General features: G+C 40.5%; 1 protein-coding gene across 4 annotated transcripts in view; it reads left to right on the top strand.

Moving 5' to 3' along the window:
* Positions 1 to 454: 454 nt before the first annotated feature.
* SUSD3 (sushi domain containing 3) overlaps positions 455 to 24679 on the top strand; it is a 58889-nt gene continuing 34664 nt past the window's right edge. For all 4 annotated transcript variants that reach the window (XM_075833879.1, XM_075833878.1, XM_075833881.1 and 1 more), the window contains exon 1: positions 455 to 781. In XM_075833879.1, coding sequence (XP_075689994.1) covers positions 697 to 781 — 85 coding nt within the window. In that variant the 5' untranslated portion in view covers positions 455 to 696. The remainder of the gene's footprint in view (positions 782 to 24679) is intronic.

The raw sequence follows: 24679 nt of genomic DNA, 5'->3' as shown, positions 1-24679 counted from the left end.
GCAAAGGTAAGGGTGGACATATCAGTATATTTCAATTTTATCAAACCAGCAGGTCTCAGTTACAAATTTCCTTTTTATCATGAGGGCACGAAACTCATAGCAGCTTGTCTCTCCTGCCCATCTTCGTTTAACCTGTAAAGCGCAGTCTAACTGGTGATAAACTGAATACTATTACCAACAAAGCAAAAACTGAGTCTAGAACTGACAGCTTAACCATTTATTGTTCAGGCTGCCTATATAGTTTGATAAATGATGCCCTTTCCTCATGTGTAATGAGAGGAGAAGAAGAAGTGGCATCTCCATCTGTGAACTCAGAATCTCCTTCCTTAGGTGAAGAATGTTTGATTTCCACACTTGAGTCTCTGAGGAGAGGTGTAGTTAGCCACAGTGGCCTGTAGAGGGCGCCTGCGAGCATTCTCTTCCTGCAGCACATATAATACAGTGCACACTCAGTGCTGCTTACAGACGCACAGACTTAAGCAAATATTTCACTCCTCAACTGTTTCTGTCCATTTCAGATTAGAGATTAATGAGAAAGCAGGACGTGATCTGGGCCAGCCCGTCCCTGCAGTCATTATGTGTGCAGCAAGATTGATGCCTCATTAAACCTCTTACAGGGATCTCCAATATTCTCACCTGCCTCAGAGGTTTCCTTCCTAGCTGCTCCTGCTATTGAATGAGGACAGAGCAGAAAGCATGCAGTCAGCCACAGCCTCAGTCCTGGATCTCTCAAGGACTGTCCTGATCACAGAGGAGAAGAATAACTTGTATAACAGCACAGGTAAGGATCATGTGTCTGTCTACTCAATATCCTCTGGGGGTTAATCTATATACTGTACATATGTATACAGCACCATATGGTAGAGTACAGTTAAGCCCTAGTATATAGGATAGATAGTGGAATAATATACTGTTGACAGTAATGAATTGACGTAACCTTTTTATTTTACCAATATGATTATCTGTGGTCCTAAATGATCAGAAATCCTGGAAATTGTTCTGAAAATTTAAATTATTTAAAAAATGTAGATGTTTTGCTTTAGACAACCTCTTTTCATTCACACTACTACAGCAGAAAGCGTTTAAAGAGGGTCCCTCAATAAGAAGCCCCATATTACTTTATGATGAGCCGCGTCCAGTGTGGTTTTCGTAGGTGTCCATTAAAAACAATGATTGATTTCAATGGGTGACCTAGAATAATAATGAGATCTGCTTAACTCTAGGTGACCTGCAGGGTGAGCTTAGGTGATCCAAAATGGACACCCCCTTTAATTGGAATCATGACATGTATTTGATGATCTGACAATTTACAGTTGAACCAAATTGCGGGGGAGGGGCATTCATTTTTGAATTTGGAAAATGTCGCACATGTGATATGTATGTCAAGAAGAGCTATTACCGGTCATACATGTCCATCACGTTGACTTTGCATATTGAATCTAATTCGAGCAAAATTGCTGCTGGTGCTAGAATTAATGCAAAAAAATGTATATACTTCTCTGAATTTTTCACAATTTTCCAGCATGCCAGTTTATAGTTTGGACTCTTTTTTTATTTTTTATACACGACTCCCATTGGTTGTAATATTTCTTCGGAGGATCATGTCCGAATTGTTGAGTAATCATTTAGTTTATAAGATACTAGGTTTATATGAACCTATTCAGATAAGTTGAATGTTTTTCACAATGTTTTATATGTATAGGTGGCGTCACATTGCAGCTGTAATCACCTATTAACGGGGTCTGACTGTACATGAGGTGTTAATATAATTAGCCCATAAGCTTTTAATGCCACACCAGTTTCTCCGTTACTTGAACTGAATACATTTACTTGGTAGGTTAAAGTCTAAAACGATTCAGGAATTCCCATTCTTCTGAGTAATTTAAATCCTTTTTTTCTGTAGAAAATAGTGCAGTCCCAGAAGTCTACACTCCAGGAGCCTTGTTAGAGAAGAGTTTGAAACAGGGAAAGTGATCTATTTCCCCTGTGGGTTTGATATGATCTATTTTATGGGCCATTCTGACAGCTCAGTTCCAGTCTTTTAAATAACAATACAATGAGGACAAGTAACGGATACACTCCGCTGGTAATAAAGCCAGGCTTTGCAGAACTGAGGTTAATCTGCTGCTGTATAATTTGTATAGAACAATTTGGATATTTCATCCACATGAGATGACCTGGCTGTGACGTGAAGTGTGTTATTGTTAAATTGACCCATTATCTTTCCAAAAGACCCATCTTCACAGTAACCTACTATACCTATCTAGCTATAAAGAGGCACTGACATCCATGGTGATATACACAACATGTGAGATACCTACATATACAACACCCTGAGTTGTCCTGTCTGTTAAGATTCTATCTTTTACAAAGCTAACAAATGGTATTACGTTGCCAAGTGGGGTTGTCATCCAACTTTTTATAGACCCTGAATAGTTAGGGAAAACATGGAAAAGGATATAAACTCTCGGTAGAGTCGCTCCTGTGTCCGTAGTGGTGGCACAGTGGCCTATATTGATAAAGGCAAGTCGAGTTTCGTAGAATGAGGATTTATTAAAACCCCATGTAAAAAGGGTTAGGTTAAAAATAAGAGAACTGCAACGCATTTCAACTCTGAACCAGGGTCTTCGTCAGGCAGAAGAAGTCTGTTTTTTGACCAACATTAGATGCCAACTCCGGAGGCTTTGCATACTGTGGATTTTCCAAGCACAGAGATATATTAATACACGCATGAAAATTGAGTTGTGCCGATTATCCTGCACAACTTAAATAGGTGAGTTGACCAAAATAACTCCCTCACATACTTATGTCTTTACATCTGTACATATTCCGACGATATTTACTTTAGAGGAGCGCCTGTTTTTTTTTGTTTCCCCATTTTCCCTTCCCATTGTTTTTGCTATAGACCCTGAATGGCATGTAAATCCATATTGTTTTGCCGTTAAACCCCCCCCCCCCCCTTCCCCACACCACTACCACCACCACTGTGAGCTACTATGGACACACCAGAGAAAAAGATTTTTGTGGGTCCACCCTCTAGCTTTTAGTTGCATAGTGAAGCCGTCTGGTACCATTGCACATACAATTCAAAAGGCAAAAAAAAAAGCTATAAACTCCGGCAGCAAGTGATCCACTAGAGATGGGTTCTTGGTAAATTTTGTGGCTCTCTATAGAATCAGAACCTAGGCCCATTAGAGGTTCCTCTGGTAAACCTATGCGCCGGTCAGACCCTACCCCATTTTCTGTCACCACCTGCACAGGGTATCGTTGTAGTTCTGTCCTTCTAGTCATGATTGAGGCCGATCAGTATGAACAATGTCACAGGTCCCGGTACTGTAGAATTGTACTATAAAATTGTGTGAGTTTAGCTAGAAAAAGTTAATTTCAATTGAAAAAATTAATGCTTTTTTTTTTATATGTTTTTGTTTAGAAATTGTGATTATCATCCATGAATAGCTCGTTAAAGCGGTTGTCATTGTGAAATAAAATTGATGGCCTTTCCTCAGGATAGGCCATCTACATCTGATCGGTGGATGTCCGACTCTCAGCACACCCCGCCATTTAGCTGTTTGAAAGGGCAGCAGTGAGCGCTGATTTTCCATTAATTTCTTACACAGCTTCATACTGTACCGCACCAAAACATTCGTAGCGGCAAAGCACAGTATTCGTTTCTTCCCATTCGAGTGAACGGGAGAAATATGCAGTACGAATGTGTCAGCGTTGTACAGTATGGATCAGATTTTGAGTCGACCATCAATTTTATTTCACCGGACAACCCCTTTAAGGTTTTACTGATGACAGGATACATTAACACGGGATGATAATAATAATGTGGCATTAATTGCACCATTACTTCACCGGGGCAAAACGGCATGTAGATAAATGCAGTTTTTATTGCATGTTGATTAGAACAGCAAAATTTAAGGCCACATTGATGCTGTTGAGTGTATGCACCTGCAATAAATTGGTTTTCTATATGATTGCCCTTAGGGTAAGGCCCAACGGGGCAGCATTAATGCATCTGCCAGGTGCGCTGGCTCTTGTTCGTTGCGGTTGTTAAATTGCGAGCAATTTGACAACTACGCCAAACGGAGTGGGGGTGGCTGTCAGCCACGTCAATGCAACTTTTTGGGGCCTACCCTTAGTCTAGCTGCTGAAACCCCATGGACTCAGCTGGTATGGCTAGAGGAAGCAGCATGTGACAACGCATTGTAGGATTACATAGTTCCCATTCAAATGAATGGGCTTCCATGTAATACATGTCTACATTGAGTCCACCAGAGTGTGATCCGGCTAATAGGGGGAGTTCCAAGCAGTGGATCCCCCCCTGTGATGAACATTTCTCCTAATAGAGCATATGGACAGAGGTTGGCAGCCCCTTTTAAATAGTGTAAGGACATTGAAATCCTTGATGGCTGGAGTGCCGTTTATAGAACAACATTTATGGGGAGCCAGGGACTACTACTGGTATACACAAGCATTTTGTACCAGAAACAAGTGAATTGTTTAACTTTAAGTTGTGTAACAATGAAAGACTTCATGTATCCGATTATGTATTACAAGTGTTAAACCAATTGTATCACTCGGTTCCAGCTTATTTTAACTTTTTGTCACTCATTGTAAAAAAATAACACTTTTCATTAACCTGTACTGAGGCAACCAGTGAACAAGAAAAAATGTTTTTAATACCGTATTTCCGATATACTCGGCTGCATATATAAAAATGTTGACAGATTTTAGACAAATAGCGAAAAATCACTCCCATTTTTCTAAGGCATTTTGAGACTTGTTGCTATTTTTTGTCAAGATTTTACCTCATGTGTAAAAAATAATTTGTAAAATAAATTCATTATCCCTTTTATCCAATAATGGTTTGTAATATATATGCTATACACATTTTAGCAACACTTCAGCTCCTATGCAATTCTATGTATCTTTATGGTAACAGACTACCAAAAAAAACCTGTGTCCGTCAGCTTCTTTCTGACCATCTCAAATGTGGTAGCCCAAGCTGAACAACCCATTTTCATTTACTGAGTATAGATCACATACATGTTTTAATAATAATAAGTATCTAGCCTAGATTTTTATTTTTATTTTACCTGTTAGCCCTCTTACAATTGCAGAGTCAAGCGCTCTCTGAATTATTATTAATATATTTTTTTGCGGAAGTACCGGTACATTTTATATTCTGGTACAAAACAGTTTGTTGCAATTTACATATTTACCCAAGGACATCCATGTATGGGGGGCCAAATAGCAAAAATCTAAATTTCTAGTGTTGCTAGTTCATGTCACTGCATCCGCCCAGTCTACAAAAAGACTTTGATGGCAGCGACAGTCAACTCCCTCCATTTGCTCAACTCCCATTCTGTCCACTAAGAAGTTAGATTGTCCCAACCTATACCAGGGTCCCCTTTCTCCCATATAAAATCACATGGGCTGCCACTGTGCTATATATACTCTGTTATACCCATGTGCTAATTGTCTCAAGTTTTTTTGTCTTTAGTATACATTACATTTGAGGAGTTAAGTTTAAGTTGACTAATGCTGAAAAACTGCAAAGATAATTCACAGTAATGATGGGATTTTAGAAAGTTGCATTAACAATATGCAGTTAGGAACCAGTCCTGTTTTAAGGCATACTGCTCGGTTTATGGACTTTATTTGGAAGAAATCAGAACAATGTGATGTGGATTACAACTGCTTTATTGGGAATATTTTTCCATAGAAGCCATTCAGGGGTTGACTGAGCATTTGGGCAGTGACCGAGGTCCCATATCCAGAGGTAATCTTCATCCCCTTGATCAGTTAGTCCATTCAGGCCTGCAAAAAATAAGAAACGTATGTGATAAGAGTATCACGGCTATAGTGGATGGTAAGGGGCCCACCTTTCAGCCCGTTTCGCCCTAGGAACACTTTTTAGAACTACTATATGCGTTGGCAAATATGGTTTTACCAAGGTTTTTGCGGTGCGCTAGTGGTTCATCAACTTCCAAAGTGCTACAGTGGGGAAATAAGGGCTGCAGAGGTAGCAGTAACACCTAGGCCCTGATGACTGAGGGAATCCAAAGGTCCTTCTACCACATTAGAAAACACCAGTATTATAAATGATAAATAGTTGGTGGGGGTCCTTGTAGATTTAACATTGTGGCCCAGGAGCTTCAAGTTATTAGGGTCATATCCAGGATTTTATCTTTGGCAAAATCAACCTCAGCCATCCCTTATTTCTGTGTTGACATTTTACTGCCAATTTCTACTTAAGTTTTGTGTAGATCGATTGGTGCTGGCACCAGACCAGAGGAAATAGTGTGAAACGAGTTAAGCCTGACAATATACTGAGCGCATGAAATAGCTGCGGCGCCGAGTGGCCTTATGATGTCGGTTAAATTTTTCACCAGCAGAAGATGCTTTTGTCACTCTCATGCTTGAGGTTTTAATCTAATATTCATTAAGTGCTGCTGTCTTATCATATCAGGCTATTTATGCCGATATTATGTTATCTCAGAAATATTCATTGTTGGAGTTAGGTCAGCGAGGGAATAAGCTGGTGAGACATTGCATTGGTAATTTTATTATGCTAAAATTGACCTTTTTAGGTGGCGTGCATGAACGATTTTATTCCAATTTATTGCTTCAGTTATGGCTTTTTCTTCGGATCATACTGAGGGACGTTATAATAAAAGCTGGAGAATACTTTCAGCATTTAAAGGGTTAGCAGAGTCACTTGCCATTGAATTGCCGTTAATCGGTCGTGAAATTGTTTTGTGATTCCTGTCTCCTCTTCGACTACCTGTCTGCACGCTGCTGCTCCTATTATTTCCTTTTAACCTGTTCCTTTTGTCCGGGAGCCGTTTTTCAAGAGATAGTAAAGATCCCTCATATTGTTCTTAACTATACTGTGGCTTTATAACTGGACATATGCATTGCTTTTCTAGAATTTATGGTAATCTTTTGTGGTAAAAAGTAAATAAGTAGACAGTGGTGATGTGGTGAAAGGCAGCCAACATCAATGTTTATCAGTGTCAAGGTATAACAATCGACTCTACATTATTGGAGTAACAGGAGTACATTACAAAAGGACTTTGGGCATACAATGGGATATAAGTCGGAAGCTCTGAGATCGATAGGGATCGAGACCTTGAAGGCACATATGGTAATGAGCTGTGGATATAACTAGAAGATCGGTCATGGAAGTACATAGGGATATAAGTTTGGTGGAGAGTAGGGAGCTATGATTTTGAGGTACATAGAAAAATAAGACATGGGGGTATACACTGTATGGCCACTTTATTAGAGACACCCGCCCTTTCCCAATTAGAGTTTTTCTGTAGGGATCTCAGACGCGTGATCCTGGATTGCAGCACAAAATCAAGTGAGCAAATTTTTCCGTGGATCAGTTTGAGTGTGAATTCACATTAGAATTGGAAAATTGATCGTTCTGAGCTACTTTGAACGAGGCATGGTCAGGTTTGATTAGCTGGGGCTAGTATTTCAAAAACTGCCAACCTTGTGGGGTTTTGTCCTGGCGAAAGAGGTCCTGTGAATCGGTGAACTCTTCATATCAGGTGTCAACAGTTCAGGCTGGTGGAGGTGAAGTAATGTTGTGGGCAGTGTTTTCTTGGCACACACTGGATCCTCTGATACCTTTGGATGGATGTTTGAACAGTAGGGCTTACCAAAGCATTGCGGCCGACCAAGTTCATCCTTCATGGCCACTGTTTACCCCACGGCAGAAGGACACTTTAGCGGCAACTGTGAGAAGTTATAATGTCCTCATGGGCAAATATTCCTGCAGAACAATTTCAACACCTAGTGGAATCCATGCCACGACTAATTGCTGTAGTTCTGCAAGCGAAAAGAGGGGGTGTCTCAAATAAAGTGACGATTCAGTGTATACTACAACAGGACTTCTCAAACGTTTTCTACTGTGGTGTCACAAGCCAGAATATGGTGATGTCTGGGCTTCACCAGTAATCGAAGTCCTTGCCAAAAATAAAAATGTTGCTAAATTTATCTTTAATTTGTCTCCTGAACCAAGCATAATAATAATATTAGCTTAAAAGGAGTCAATTGTGTTCTTAAATCAGAGATTGGCACAGACATATAAAGGCCCTTGCAGCAAGAGCCTTCAACTTCTAATCACTTCTAGGAAAGTTGCTTTCCCAGCTGTGCCTTATCAACATCTGGGGGGCACCTTATCAGTGAGGCCCACTTAACAGTTTGAGAAGCACTGTATACTATAGGGAGCTGTTACATAAAGGAATCTAATAGGTGTATTATACAGAAATATAGGAGGCAGCATTATGTACAATTCCCTAGCTCTAGCATGAGTTTACCTAATAAGTTCCCGAGATCAGAATATTGTCATATCCAATGGCATCAATATAAAAATATAAGGCTTTTTAATCACGCTGGTTAACTAATTTTAAAGAGGCTCTGTCACCAGTTTATAAGTGCCCTATCTCCTACCTAATCTGATCGGCGCTGTAATGTAGATAACAACATTGGTTTTTATTTTGAAAAACAATCATTTTTGAGCAACTTATGAACAATTTTAGATTTCTGCTAATTAGTTCTTAATGGCCAGCTGGGCGTTTTTTAAGTTTTTACCGAGTGGGCATTGTAAAGAGGAGTGTATGACGCTGACAAATCAGTGACCAATCAGCATCATACACTTCTCTTTATTCATGCCCAGCTTGTTTCACTGCACAGCGTGATCTCGCGAGATCATGCTGTGACTGGACTTTCTCCCACTGGTCCTTCACCGGAGCGATGGAAGAGTCAACAGACATCGCCTGCAGCCGTGCCACGACGTTTATCCAAATCTGCAGCGGCTGGAGGCGATGTATGTTCAGTCTTCCATGGCTCCGATAGAGAACCTGTGGGAGGAAGTCCCGTCCCAGCGTGATCTCGCGAGATCACACAATGTGGTGCGAAACAAGCTGGGCATGAATGAAGAGAAGTGTATGACGCTGATTGGTCAGCGTCATACACTTCTCTTTACAACGCCCACTTGTTAAAAAATGCCCACTTTTTCATTAAGAACTAATTAGCATAAATCTAAAATTGTTCATAGCTTGCTAAAAAATGATCACTTTTTAAAATAAAAACAACTGTTGTTATCTACATTACAGCGCCGATCAGATTAGGTAGGAGATAGGGCACTTATAATCTGGTGACAGAGACTCTTTAAGGGAACACTCCAGACACAATACTATGTGTTATGCCTAGTGCAGGGTCGGAGATGGCGGTGCATGACCTAAGATTCTTCATTTGCATACCTGTGTCATGCTCCACCTCCTTAGGACCTGCTCTAAGCATAATACACTATATCAGTTTTGCAAAAAACAGATACATTTTAACTTGATACACAAACATTTTACCTTACGGATAAAAAATTAAGTATAGTCCTTTTCATTTACTATCAGATAATGTAGTTAGTGATGGACTGTGGTGGGAAGATGGGAACTCAGCAGACCGAGCATGAAAAAAACTTTTAGAAAAAACGCGGCTCAGCTGATTGAATAAAATCATCTAGAAAACTTGTTTATGCAGTTCGAGGAGACGACATAGTATCCGTGATTAGTTAAAAGCCTTAAATAATTTATATTTGTCAGGCCCTGGTAGAAAAAAATCATAAGTCTGCTGGAGAACACTTCTGTAGGATGGATAATTGTAACATTTATCAGTTTCCAACAGTGCTTTCATTTGCTTAGTCATGTCTTGTTTTCAATGTTGGTGATGCATCTTGTATGACAGAACTCTTGCTTTTAACTCCTACATGTATAGCAAGAATGAGGCCAGATAATATTTTGTAGTAAGGATGAAAACAAAATGTACCAACCCTACCTCCAAAACCTTACTTGTCCACTTGGCTATGTCCACATTACGTTTTTTGGTCTACGTTTAGCGTATGCCCCTGAAGAAGCTCCTGATGTATATGTTAAGTGTAGGCTGCAACGGATTTCCTAACAGTGGCATCTGTCAACCATAGACACTTATGGGATACGTTAAACGTATACTTTATGACCCTTTTCATGAAGTATACATTAAACAAATTCCATTATAGCCTGTGGGAGAAGGATGCCACTTTCATCCTTCACCGATAGACTATTTTGGTGTCTGTTTAACGTGTATGTCATGAGAAGCTATTGAAAAGCTATGAAGTGTACATTTGTCATACAGTGGCATACGTCAACTATAGGTTCCCATGTTAAAAAAATATATATACTGTATGGAATAGCGTAGTCAACTATTCTACACCATACTTAAAAATCCAAAAGGACACTCTTTTGATCTCTGTCGGGCCAATTGAGCCCTATGGACATGTTGTGCGTGTATGTAGTGAGCTTTCCTGATGTATACGCTAAACGTAGGCCAAAAATGTAATGTGAATGGGTCCTAACCAGGGGTCCAACAATACAAAGCTCGCAGAAGTTCTCCTGACCTGCTTCCAATGGAGTAGCGGGAGTATACAGGAAAGTATTTCTTCGTACACTGGACAAGGTGGGTCATGACACGTTCAAGGCAAGCTTTGTATCTGGGAGAAGCGAGCCAGGAGAACTCTGCTTTACAGCCCATGGGTAAAGTTTGGGTAGAATAAAGATTGGCCATAACTTTACATCGTGCAGAAAAACCCTAATATTATTTATATTAGTTTATATAGCTGGGAAGTTTACAAGTGGCCATCAGACCCAAACATCAAGGAATGGAATCAACCACATATATGGATGGACATTTCACAAATTTCCCTGGGGACCAAAACCGATAAATATAGCTAAATGCAATAATATTCTTATTACATTTACTACAATTGTTTCCAGCCCATTCCCACGGCAATATCAAGCCTAATAATCTATTTTAGTCTACTACTGTATACCGCAAACAAAACCAGATCTTGTCTTTACAGGCAGAACATGTCTGTGCATAGTGAGCGGGAATATGGACAGGTAGTGGACCCTCTGTAAGGTCTAGCAGATCGGCACAGGATAACCTGCCGTTCAGAGTCTAAGGGAACCCTTGTCTTCACTCGTAACCTCCTCATTGAGGTATGGTCCTTGGCTCCTTGCTGCAGGGTGCTCGCCAGGTTGTGGTTCCCAAGATAGTCTCTAATTGATGGTAACTACACAACCGAAATCTTAAGGCAAAGGCACAGTTGATGCATATCCAGGGGTCGGACCAAAGGTCATAACGGCAGTGGTAACGGGAAGTAGACAGAAGACAAAGTCACTAAACATACTCAATGATCAGGAGTGGGCAGCCATGTCTTTGATGGTCATCTTGTTAAATGTACAGTAAAAAAAAAAAGGGCACACACAAGGGCACCATAGGGTGAAACCCGACAAATATGTAGTGTAGATAGAAAATATAGGTAATGTACTGTAATGTAGTGTTATTAGGCACAACTCTGGTCTTAGTTAAGTATTGTTGCTCGATCTGATTTCTCAGGTCACGGGACGCCATAGTTATGCCGGTTGTCATACCAACCTTAAACTTGAGAGGACTGTGTTACATCTTCAAACTTACGTAAGATCCAATGCACAAGCCCGGTGTGTAGGATTCTTATCTCCATATCCCTCATGAGAAATAGATCATTACAATAACACCCAGTTTTGAACACAAGACAATCTTGAACTTCTGTGGTCTTCCTAGAATAGGCGTTTCCATGACCACACCGATGCTAACATTGATAAGGTGAACGCTGCCAGTTTTTGAACCACTATGGCTTCCGTAGTAAAACTCTTCCTATGACATTGATAGAGTCGAACCCTAAAACATCCCTTGGTTCACTGCGGCTCTAGAAAAACTATTCCCATGACAACATTGACACTGACCTTACAATATTGTTTCCAAACTCACATTAATGTTTTTGAATGCTGACATATATCCAACACCAAATAATTGCTATTTTGTTGTAATGAATTTCATGGAGCTGGCTACACACAATGACTTTAAGGTCATTTCGACTGCCGATCACCAGTGCTGAAAACAGTACTAAATATACGATGCTGTTTTAAGGATGGTATACTTATTTGTTTTTTTAATTCTTAAGACTTATATATAAAATATGAACATTTTTAGTATTTATATTTATGCTCTTTTATCTAATCTCTGAACCTTTTAATTGCTTCCGGGTCAAAGGAACCACATTGTATATAAATGTCTTACTGATTGATACATGTATCAGATCTGATGAAGGAGTCTGTACGACCCCGAAACACATCGTCAATAAAAACACTTCTTTTAAACTGTTTGAAGCTTCACGGAATTCTTCACACCTTAAAGAAGGCAGCGCCCCTTAGTAGATATTTTCAATCGTTCTGTCTTTGACAAACATTACCTGTTAAATGACATATGAGGGATTATCTAATTATTATAGTACATAATACACCCACGTGACATGACCAAGTTATTGTTACCAAGGACGCATGAAGGATAGTTATTAGACAAGACAATGGGAAACATGTTTTGGAAGGATTAATAATAGTGGTAGTAAGTACTGATGTATCCGGACAATTTTAGAGGTACATTTGTATCAATTAAACAATGTTTTTGTTATTTAGACTTTATTTCGACAAGTCACTTTTTTGCCTTCCTGTGTGTGGCCTCTAATTGTCCTGTAACAAGTTGCCACAAAACAGGGAGCAGATGTCACCTAAGTGTGTACATCTATGGATCGTCAGCTGCCGCAGACTTGTTGGATTTTATTATTGACACAGTCAGCTCTAGCAGACAGAGGAATTGCTCTGGGCAATAAAGTCATTAGTCAAATCCCATTCCGATTTCACAGAGTTTGTGGCTTTCCAAGGAGTAATTGCAAGAATTAGTGGGAATCATTTCAATTCTACCAAACTTGCCAAGCGTGGCTACGAAAAAAAACTCTGATGAGATGCAATTATTCCCTGTAGGGAGTGACATTATGTCATTGTGTCACTATAAACTAAAAGCAATTGTACGCTTTATTTTAACAACAAAGCTAAACATGAAATTAAATTGAATGCATCAGAGTTGAGTTTGTCATCATGCACGACTACATAAGCCTACTACATTACATCATAATGCAGCCCCAAAGAATGAAATGACACATTCAGCCCTGTTACATCTGTATATTCTCGCTCTATCTCACTTACTCTGTTGCAAGGTAATGCCAAGTCATGAAGCCAAGGAACTAAAAGTATGTAGCATCTGGTGCAGAACATTCTAAGAGTGGCAGATTTCACATGCAGGGGCGTTTACTTTACGGAATGTCCCCCTTGTGTTTCTGATGGGTATTCTAGGCGGTAACTTAATTTACCTTGAGATGGAATGCAAGCTGAATTAGCTTTTTACTGTGGTCTGCAGCCAGCTTTGGAAAGAAACATTTGTTACACATTATTGGAATTTAATTTATTTTAAAGGCAACCTTCTATCTTGTATTATTTATATAGTGCTGCCATATTCTACAGCGGTGTACAGAGAATACACTTCCGTCTGGAATTTTGAGGCAGATTTTGATCTGTGTGCACGCTGTTTGCCGCGATTTTCGCCCTCGGCCATTGAGCACCGTGGGCAAAAATGCAGCGAAATACGCTTTCTCTGCCTCCCATTGATGTCAATGGGAGGTCAGAGACGTAAACGCCCGAAGATAGGGCGGGTCGCTTCTTTTTCCCGCGAGATGGCTTTTCCGCTCACAGGAAAAAATCACCTCCGCCTCCCATTGAAATCAATGGGAGGCATTTTCGTCCATTTTCGTCCATTTTCGGACATGTCAAAAAAACTCTGTGTGAACAGAGCCTTAAGGTGGTCTTATACTGTCTGTTGGGCCATGTAAACGTGCGCCCATCAACGAGACAGCTCGTTGATCGGCACTCGTTTGCTCCTTTCACAAGGAGCTAGTATGGAGACGAGCGCTCGTTACTACGATCGCTCGTCTCCGTACATTATTATCATGTCGGCAGCACGTCTCCCTGTTTACAGGGAGATGTGCTTCTTCTGACTACGATAATATTTTCGGCATTTGAAACTATACAATCAGCCTGTGTAAAAGGGAGTTCCCTAAAGTTTTTCCAGCAAGATGGTGCACCACCACATTATGGGTGTCAGGTCTACGCTGTGGGCTCTTGCTGAATGAAGCTAGGACAGCCACTGATGTTTCTTCATTAGTGACAGTTTTCATGCGTCCACATTTGGGCAAATCCAACACTGAACCAGTTTCACAAAACTTGGCAAGCAGTTTGCAAACTGTAGCATGGGAGATGGGTGGTCTCGTAGGGTGTCTTGCATTGAAATCTGCTGCAATGACCCGGGTACTGCGTTCACCAGACATCAACACAATTTCTATCCGCTCCTCACGTGTTAACCTCTGCGACATGTCAATGGCTGTAAACAAAGAGAAGCTTGTAAATAACTCATGAAAGAATAAAGTAACGTTAAAACCAAGCACGCCATTGTTTTTCTTGTGAAATTCTCGATAAGTTTGATGTGTCACATGACCCTCTTCCCATTGAAAAAACTAAAGTTGGATACAAAATGGCCGACTTCAAAATGGCCGCCATGGTCAACACCCAGTTTGAAAAGTTTCCCCCCTCCCATATACTAACAGGAAGTTAATATCACCAACCATTCCCATTTTATTTAGGTGTATCCATATAAATGGCCCACCCTGTAGTGAGAGATAAATATAATATACACACACACAAATAATTTGGTGCTTCCTTGAATCCTAAATTCAACAGCACATCATAAATGAATTATGGGTTGTCATATGAATTCTTTTATTTTCAATATGACAATAGACATGAGATCACTGTTGGCAAAACAATTGAACGCACACAGCTACCTCCACCATAAATATTCCAGTTTGAGTTTGCCAAACAAGTATGGTGTGTCTATGGTGAGAGCAGGATTAGCAGATGCTATACACTTTTGCACAATTTATCTTGAGGGAAACCATAGGATCAGAAGGATTAAAATGCAATGTTTTGATCCTCGAGGATGGTCTTTCAGTCACCATAGACATGAGATTGTTGGCAGTTCCCACCAATTAAAATTGCAAGTCTATGGCCAACTTTAAAGCGTAGGAAATCCAATAAGGCAGGGTCATTTCTGGGTAGGATGTAAGCCATTCTCATTATGCCATAATGATGGTACTTTACACCTATCTGTTTCTGTGGGTAGAAAAAAAAATGGGGGTTAATATCCCAGGACAGGGTTGCCAATGCTGGGCCCCGACCACATGGAACAACCTCTCTGGTATAAGCATTCTGACAAGTGACTCCTTAGTTTCATGAAAATGAATGAGGTTGCCACAGCTCGCAATTTCTATCATCATTGGATAATGGGAGAGTTGCAATGAAACTGACAATATATTATTTATAGTTAAAGGATATGAGAATTAACAAAAATATCTATTTCTCTTTAAAGTCCCATGAGAGTGGTTTGAGGTACAGGAAAAGTAATACTTGACAACTTTGTTCCATTCACCCAACTTCTCCAATTTTGTTTTTTATTCTGAGTGAAGATAATTGTTTGGCTATTTGCCGTTCTTGCTGCTATTTGTATATACCGCTATATAATATCTAGTTTATTGGGTGATAAATACTTAAAGAGGCTCTGTCACCACATTATAAGTGGCCTATCTTGTACATGATGTGATCGGCGCTGTAATGTAGATTACAGCAGTGTTATTTATTTAGAAAGACGATCATTTTTGACGGAGTTATGACCTATATTAGCTTTATGCTAATGAGTTTCTTAATGAACAACTGGGCGTGTTTTACTTTTTGGCCAAGTGGGCATTGTACAGAGGAGTGTATGACGCTGACCAATCAGCGTCATACACTTCTCCCCATTCATTTACGCAGCACATAGCGATATAGCTATATCGCTATGTGCAGCCACATAAACACACTATAACGCTACTGCAGTGTCCTGACAATGAATATACATTACCTCCAGCCAGGACGCGATGTGTATTCACAATCCTGACAGAAGTGGTCAGGATTCTGAATACACATCACGTCCCAGCTGGAGGTAATGTATAGTCAGTGTCAGGACACTGCAGTAATGTTATAGTGTGTTTATGTGGCTGCACATAGCTATGTGCAGTGTAAATGAATGGGGAGAAGTGTATGACGCTGATTGGTCAGCGTCATACACTCCTCTGTACAACGCCCACTTGGCCAAAAAAGTAAAACACGCCCAGTTATCCATTGAGAAACTCATTAGCATAAAGCTAATATAGGTCATAACTCTGTAAAAAATGATCGTTTTTCTAAATAAATAACACTGCTGTAATCTACATTACAGCGCCGATCACATCATGTACAAGATAGGGCACTTATAATGTGGTGACAGAGCCTCTTTAAATAACATTTACAGATACTCTATATGCAGAGGTGCAGCTAGACCTTCTTTTAACCGGGGCAAAGATTTAGATCGCTGTGCTGGCCCTATATCTAATTGCCCTGATAAAGGCAGAGTGACTTGTAGACACATGTACCACCACAGATACCCCGCACTGCGACATCCCTGTCTGTAGAGGTGTAACTTGAAGCCCCTGGGCACCCAATCTTAAGTGGCAGACACCAGGGCTCAGGTGCGATAGCTATCTCTGCACCCCTAAAGCTACCCCCTTTAGAGCATGTCTCTCTTGTTCCAGCACAGGTTTGTCCCAGCACTCAATTTCATTCTAAAACAGTAACGAGGTTTTTCTTTTGTTTTACTTTCCTTTAAACCATTCAGCTTCATCTCTTCCAATTCTGGAACTGTCATCGTTACAAATCAACTGTATTTTTTCTGTATCTTATTTTTATTTCATTTCTGCTTCAATTGTCACGTTGAGTGCTTCTGATTAGTTTGCAGAGCACTCTATTTACTTAAAAATGCTGTTCTTTTATATTCAGTGCCGCTGGTATATTCACTTCAATTATTTTCAGAAGCATAACATATTTCATCCTTCTTTACATTTCACATTTAGAAAGAAGATCGCTCTATATCTACAGAGTTTGGAAAGCAAAATACTATTGTTTTTTTGCCTTTTTATATGTTCCTTTGGTCAGTGTATCAGCTATTGTTTCAGACTAGTAATGAATCAACTGACAAAAATATGTCACCGCATTCTACCTGAGAGAGTTCACTGATGGTTACCATAGGAACCACGGACGGGGCTTCATATAGCCCAAAGTAACTTTACTGTAGTTACTACTGAGCAACTTCTTGAAAAATCTCATACAACTATTCTAGAACGATTTTGTCAGATGAGTCCTAATCCCATTTGGAGCCGCAGAATCCGCTTAAAGGGTCCTCACTTTTTAGACACTGAAGGTTCTAGAATAATGTTACGTTAACATTTGGGTTCCTAGAAGAAAATATCAATGATATCTGGATGTTCCCAGAATAGTTCATTGACACTTAGGATCTTAAAACACTGGTACATATACATACGGAGACCCAGAGTATTGGCTTTTGGGGTCCAAACATAATGATACATTCATACTTGGGGTGCAATGAGCATTAATATAATTTCGGTCTTTGCTTAAACACTGATACATTGAAACTTTGATCATGGACGACTTTACAGCCGACATGGAAGAACTGTGATAAATTGACACTTCTATTGCTAAAACAATTGCACATACATTGGGTCTCAGAACAATGCTACATTGGCATGTGAGAACCCAAAAAATAGTGCATTGTAGGAACCCCGAAAAGTTTCATTGACACTTGTATCAAGAACAATAGCACATTGACACTTTTGATCATAAACCTCAGCTGACATTCCAGAACTATGATATACGATCGCTCCAGAACTATATACAGTGAATAGAAAAAATACAAGATCATATCGTGTGCTGGACCACTAACTTTTTTCCAGAGTAATGATGAATTGGCTGGGGACCTAGTAGAACAATAGATTAAATTGCACCTGGTGTCCCGGCCTAGAACAATAATATAGATGGGATCCCAAAAATAAAAGATCACAGGGCAAAGACCATCACATTGTTCTTCACCTACTAAAAGAGTTGTGTCATTATATCCTATTAGGGCATATAGGCACAATATATGGGGTCCCCTGCTATGGGGTCCTCTATGAGCTTGAGCAAACAGCAGCTCTTGACCTTGCAGACCTGGCAAATCCATGTACTATATCACCGGTTGCAGGGGAAATGTATGGCCAGCCAGAGCTGGAAGCCGGAGCCGCAATGATCAGTTGATTGCCGAGGCGCTTCAGTCATGTCATAATAAAACAACTCCTTTAAAAGCAGTGTGTTGAGTGTGCACCCATACATTTGCTTTACATAAGTTGCTACCTCTCTAAGGGGAATGTTATTATGTTTGTATCCTTTGCAGGGCTAAAAGTTGGGCTGAGGTGAGAATCTACGAGCTGTGGCCTTGTTCTGTTTTGCAAGCAGAGCCACTCCTGCCTCATTGTCTCTATCATTTCTTTTTATGCCGATTTTTTTATAAGCAGAAAAGAATATGAAAAATAGATTAAATAATACAAAAAAAGAAACACAACAAAACATACAGAAAAGAAACCACCCCCCCATAACAAATATGAGTGATACATTTGTTAAATACAAGGAGAGTAACTTACAGCAGCGGGTATTCAGTACATTCTCAAAGTTTCGGAGCAGTACAAACCATATACATGTATATCCATCAGTTTTGACTCCGCTATATACGACAATTTAACAGGAAGATTTCCCACATTAAGTTTCTCACTTGCATCATCGGTGCCAGTTCTGGTACACTTAACCATGCTCTCTATATGGATTGAAATTTATTAAGGGCATTTCGTGTGACATACACAGGCCTTTCCAATACAGTCATTTTATTTACATTAGCAATGCACTCTCTCCTACTCGGCGGGGCGCCCTTTATCCAATCCAGTGCAATACATTTTCTCGCTATATAAAATAAAATAGTCGTGCTATTGCCTACCTGCCCATGTCAGGTATCGGTACGTGGGTAACACAACCCAGCATGCATTCTAACGGTCTCCCATGCAGTGTGGTCGCATATGTGTCATTAATCAATTTTATCGCACTAGAGTCTAGACCAATATGATGTTAGGCGTATGCAGGACCACAACATGTGAAAATGATCAGCTCCTTCTTCCAAACATCTTGGGCAGGTAGAGTCACCACGCACCCCAATATTGAAAAGAAATATAGGCGTCTATTATATTCTATGAATTATATGTATTTGGGAGAGGCGCCTAGCCTCACTAAGAGAGACGTGCGGAACAGCCTCCAGAATATCAGACCATTGGTCACCAGTAATGGTGTCCAAATCACGTTCCCATTTAAGAGTTAAGCATGGGATGTTTATCTAGGAATTTTTCTAACAATAACTGGAAAAGGGAAGATATAATACCAGAGGTATCATTCCCAGTCCGTAATATATAGATCAGACCATCTGAATGTATGATCATGTCAGTGAGTTTATGTTGAGCGTCATATGCATGTCTTATCTGTAGTTATTGGTAGAAATAACCATTAGAGAGGCCAAATTTATCCTGGATCTGTTGATATGTTTTGAATGTACCATCCTGTAATAGCTGAGACAATTGAGAAATGCCAACGGAAACCCACCCCTCGAAACCCTCAAGAGAGAGGAACTCCTGCAGTGCCCGATTGCCCCAGATAGTGTAAAATCTGTACACATTCCCATATTCCTAATAGATCTTGCCTTTCCCCAGACCTTCTGCATTAAAGTAAAAGTGGGCATGTTCCTACCGAAAAGCAGAGCTCTACCAACCTCCACTGAAAGCATGACATATGAACCAAATTGCAATTGTAAAATAGAACCATTTGAATTTGTTGGTATATTCTCCCCCCAACCCTTGAAATGTTGACATTGGGATGCAAGAAAAAACAGCCAGGGATTAGGTATAGCTAGACCACCCCCATGCTTTGGTCTCTATAATTTTCCAGTTTAAGTCTAGGATGGCCCTTTCGCCATATTAAGTCTCAAAATAGTGCATTAATAAGATAAAAATGATGCAGAGGAATCCACACGAGCATTATGCAGAATATACAGTAACTGCAGCATAAGTATCATCTTGATGAGGTTGGCTGTACCCACTATTGACAAATATAGCTTACACCACGCCTCTATTTTCATCTTGAATTTAACCAAGAGGGGTTGTAAATTTATGTAATCTAATGGGGAGGCTGAAACCTCAATCCCCAGATACTTAATTTTTTGCACGCACAGTATGAATTCACCCCGCATCCTTGGAGTCTTATACAGTGGATCAACAGTGAGGAAGTTGGATTTGTCCCAAATGATTTTAAACCCTGATAGCGTACCAAAATGTTCAATAAGGGACATTGCTGCTGCTACCGAACCACTGACGTCCCCCAAAGAGAGAATCATATCACGGCATATAGTGCCACATTTTCCTGCCATGTATATTTGCCGCCAGCTGCTCAACTGCAATGGTGAACAATAAGGGTGATAGTGGGCCATCCCTGCCGAGTTCCCATTCAAGGGTGAACTGGCCTGATAGTCCCCTATTCACCCTAATACGAGATTTAGGGCTAGAGTACAGTACCTTAACCCACGAAACAAAAGAAGAGCCAAATCCCATAGCTTCCAAGGTGCACCAAAGATATTGCCATTCCACGCTATCAAACGCCTTGGCGGCGTCTAGTGATAGGATAGCTCTTTCCCCTATATCATCCGCCTTTAGCTGAATATTTAGAAACAAACGTCTCAAATTGATAGCAGTGGATTTTGCCGGCCAAGAAGCCAGTTTGGTCAGGGTGTGTCATTGTAGATATAAAGCTGTTTAAACGTCAGGCCAGAACTTTTGCTAGAATCTTAACATTTGCCGAAAGCAGTGATATAGGGCGATATGATTTAGCTAATTGTGGGTCTTTCCCCGATTTGGGAGAACCACTATGATGGCATCTTGCATAGAAGTTGGCAAAGATCCATGTGTCAAGGAATATTGGAATACTTCCGGTAGTTTAGGTAACAATTTTGTGTGATTGCTTTTATAAATTTCTGCAGGTAGATCATTAGCCACTTGTTTGACAGCCACTTGTAAGGGTGGCACCTCCAGTGCAATATATGAGCACAGGAACCAGACAGGTGGCAGATTTTACACAACTTTACTTCAGAAATGAAATGAGTATCTGTGGGTTATACAGTGACTCTATATCAGTCTCTGCAAATATCCGCATATCACAGTCACCGGCTTCTCCTCAGCTCCCACCTGCCACATGCGTGAGAACAGTCCCTGCAGTTCTCAGCCACTCCTGTAGCTGTCTCAGTCTCCACAATTTTCTCTAAATTCTGCTCTCTTTCCAGACTTTCCATTCCGGGGTCTCTCTGTAGTCTCTCTTTATACTCTCCTCTCATGAGTTTCTCTGCAGTCTCTTGTCTGCTCCTCTAGCACAGAGCTCCACCTCCTGCTCCTCTAGCACAAAGCTCCGCCTCCTGCTCCTCTAGCACAGAGCTCTGCCTCCTGCTCCTCTAGCACAGAGCTCCTCCTCCTGCTGCCCCTCTTCCTTTCTGGGCATGCTCAGTACAATCTGTCAAATTATTCATTAGTAAAAATATTCCTTCTACAAATATAACCAGACAGATAACAGTAATAACAAACTACAGTTATAGCATATGCATAGTACAGCAGAATACAGGTTACACAGACTCTAATAATTTATCCCAGCTATGTTCACCCCTCTTACACACTTCCAGCTCCTCCAGCATAAAAGGGGCATCTAAAAAAATCTCTATCTAGATGTTCTCTAGATAGGAATGTACAGATATCATTTTCAGAGGGGTGCACCCTGGAAGTATAAAGATCAGTGTAAAATGTCTCTAATACATTCAAAATATCCGATGTCTCAGTCATTATATCACCATGCATCGTTTTCAGTGCCCCTATATGGGAAATCCCCTGTTGTGCCTTTGCTACCATAGCTAGCATATGACCAGCCTTCTCCCGCTCCTCAAAATTATTTTGTGTAAGGAACTGCCGTTTCCTGCCAGCAACCACCAGGAGATGCTGATTTAATGCCTCTTTTGTATTCTTTAACTTAGACTGATGTTCCACAACAGGACTTGAAATAAAGGCCTCCTCGGATTTACGGAGTTCTTAATGTAAAGTTCTATCTAAATATCTAGTCTTGTTTTTGTGTCTATTAATTGCATGTATAAACAAACCACGTAGGCATGCTGTCATCGCATCCCATACATAAGGTACGGATGGAGAGCCACAGTTATCTTCAAAGTATTCCTTCCACATCTGCAGCATGAAAGTCAATGGAGACTTCAAAGGGGTTTTCCCATCTTGGACATTTATGGCATATCCACAGGATATGCCATAAAAGTCAGATAGATGTGGGTCCCATCTCTGGGACCCACACCTATCTTTAGAATGGGGCCCCCTAAACCCCAATCTAGCTTACTCGGCTCCGTTGCTACCCCGCCACTTCCTGGTTAGGTGATTGGGTGTTATGGGAACAGCCAAGTACTCGCTGAGCTATGCTGTTTCCGTAACTCCCACAGAAGTGAATGGGAGTTACTAAAACAGCGTAGCACGGCGAGCTGCGCTGTTTGCAGAACTTGGTAGCTACGGAAACAGCGTAGCTCGCCGTGCTACGTTGTTTCCGTAACGCCGTTCACTTCTATGGGAGTTATGGAAACAGTGTAGCTCAGTGAGCTCAGCTGTTTCCGTAACTCCCGACCACCTAACCAGGAAGTGGTCGGGAGGCAGCGAGAGCCGAGTAAGCTAGAACGGGGTTTAGGGTGCCACGTTCTAGAGATAGGTGTGGGTCCCAGAGGTGGGACCCGCATCTATTGGACTTTTATGGCAAATCCTGTGAATATGCCATAATTGTCCAAGATGGGAAAACCATTCAGACAAAGATCTTGGGAGATATTCAACCCGTATTACTAGAGGCAACACATTGTCATTCCCCAAGGCTAAATCGATTGTAGATAAAGAAGTGTATGTACATGCAGAATGTTCTATCAGTGGGATGCTGCAATCTCCACATGTCAGATAAAACAAGTTCCTGCAGAAGAACACCAAAAGGTGTTTGAACCACTCTGCCATCTCCAGCGTCATCACTGCACCTATCCCAATTGGAGTCTGGTACATTATTAAAATCTCCAAGAAAAATCTAAAGTATTCCAGGTTTAATAATCACAAAGTCCATAACTTTGAGTAACACCCATTTGGAGAAGGGGGGTGGTATATATATATGGATATGAGAATAAACAACTATGAATATATAGTGCATAACAGACATACGCTCTTTATCTCCGTTTCCAAACACTGAAAGGGAATCTGTCTGTGAACCAATATGCTGTCTCCCATAGAATACACAGAAAATGTCGAGTGGTAACCATATCCCACCCAGCTCCTCTGCATTTCTTGTAATCTATCATAAATCAAATGTGTCTCCTACAGACACACAATCGCAGGGTGAAACTTGCTTAGGTATTGAAAGACAGCATGACGTTTTTTGTAATATTAGCCATACCTCTGATATTCCAACTAACAATTCGAACTGAATTAGCCATACCCTAAAACTATACATTGTTTGATCGAATATTTAACCCTTCCCAAAATATGTATATACCACTCACATATAAGTATATTTGCAGAAAATGTGCCAACTGTAACCTCTGAACAACGAAAAGAAAACATACGTAAATTTGTCCATCCTCTCCCACTGGGAGAGTGGCCGTCTAGATTCCAAAAAGTGCAGTGTCGAAGACTACAAAAAGGTTTTTGATAGTATTCCATTGTACACAAGTATAACACACGTCCTGCTTCTGCAGTACTACAGTATACTTGTTAGGTAACGAGCCCTGCAATAAAGCCTGAGAAACAAATAAAGATAACAAGCCAGCTTATATACTCACTATGTATGCAATACTTAGCGAAACTTAATGTACATAAATTGTTGCTTGAGGATAGGTATGTGGGTTATAGTTCAGTCCACCAAGGCTTTCAACTGCCTTGCATGGTTGTCAAGCCACTGTAGTGCCTCTTTCGGGTTGTCAAAAAAATGAGCTCCTCCCAGAGTTGCAACACAAAGCTTATCTCGATATTACATGGAACATGGCACCTGTATATTTTTTAGCCGTAGTTTGACATCTTGGCAACGTCCGGGAAGATGGATACCTTTTCTCCAACAATAAGAATTAGATCTTGATCTCGATAATGCAGTAAATTGGCTAATATAGGTCTCGATGGATGTCCAGGTGGCAAAGGGCGGGTAGGGACTCGATGGGCCCTTTCGATAGCAAACAATGGAGTGAAAGTATCCTCACCAAAAGAAGTGCGTAACCATTTTTTCACATATTCTGTGCAATTGGGGCCTTCCTATTTTTTCGGTAATCCAACCAATCTCAAATTTTTACAACGTAACCTATTCTCTAGGTCGTCCGTTTTATTAAGTAAGGCCACAATATCCTGAGTCAATTCTTTTTTTTTTTTTTTACTCCTTTACAGTAGATAGCATTTGGTCTTCTAGGTCCAAGACCCATCCCTCCACCACACACATCTGTTTGTTAACTTTTTGCATGTCATGTCGTATAATGGCTATATCTTCTTTCATAGCACCAACTTCCATATTCATGGTAGACAGAGTAGACTTACAATATGTAATAGCCGAGAAAACATCTCGCAGCGTGGGTTCTCCCCGGCTCTCACCCGTAGGGGAGT

Source organism: Rhinoderma darwinii, chromosome 7 (assembly GCF_050947455.1).
Source record: "Rhinoderma darwinii isolate aRhiDar2 chromosome 7, aRhiDar2.hap1, whole genome shotgun sequence".
Classification (NCBI taxonomy): Eukaryota; Metazoa; Chordata; class Amphibia; order Anura; family Rhinodermatidae; genus Rhinoderma; species Rhinoderma darwinii.
Note: the sequence above shows the minus strand (reverse complement) of the source record. Positions and strands in the feature narration are given on the sequence as shown.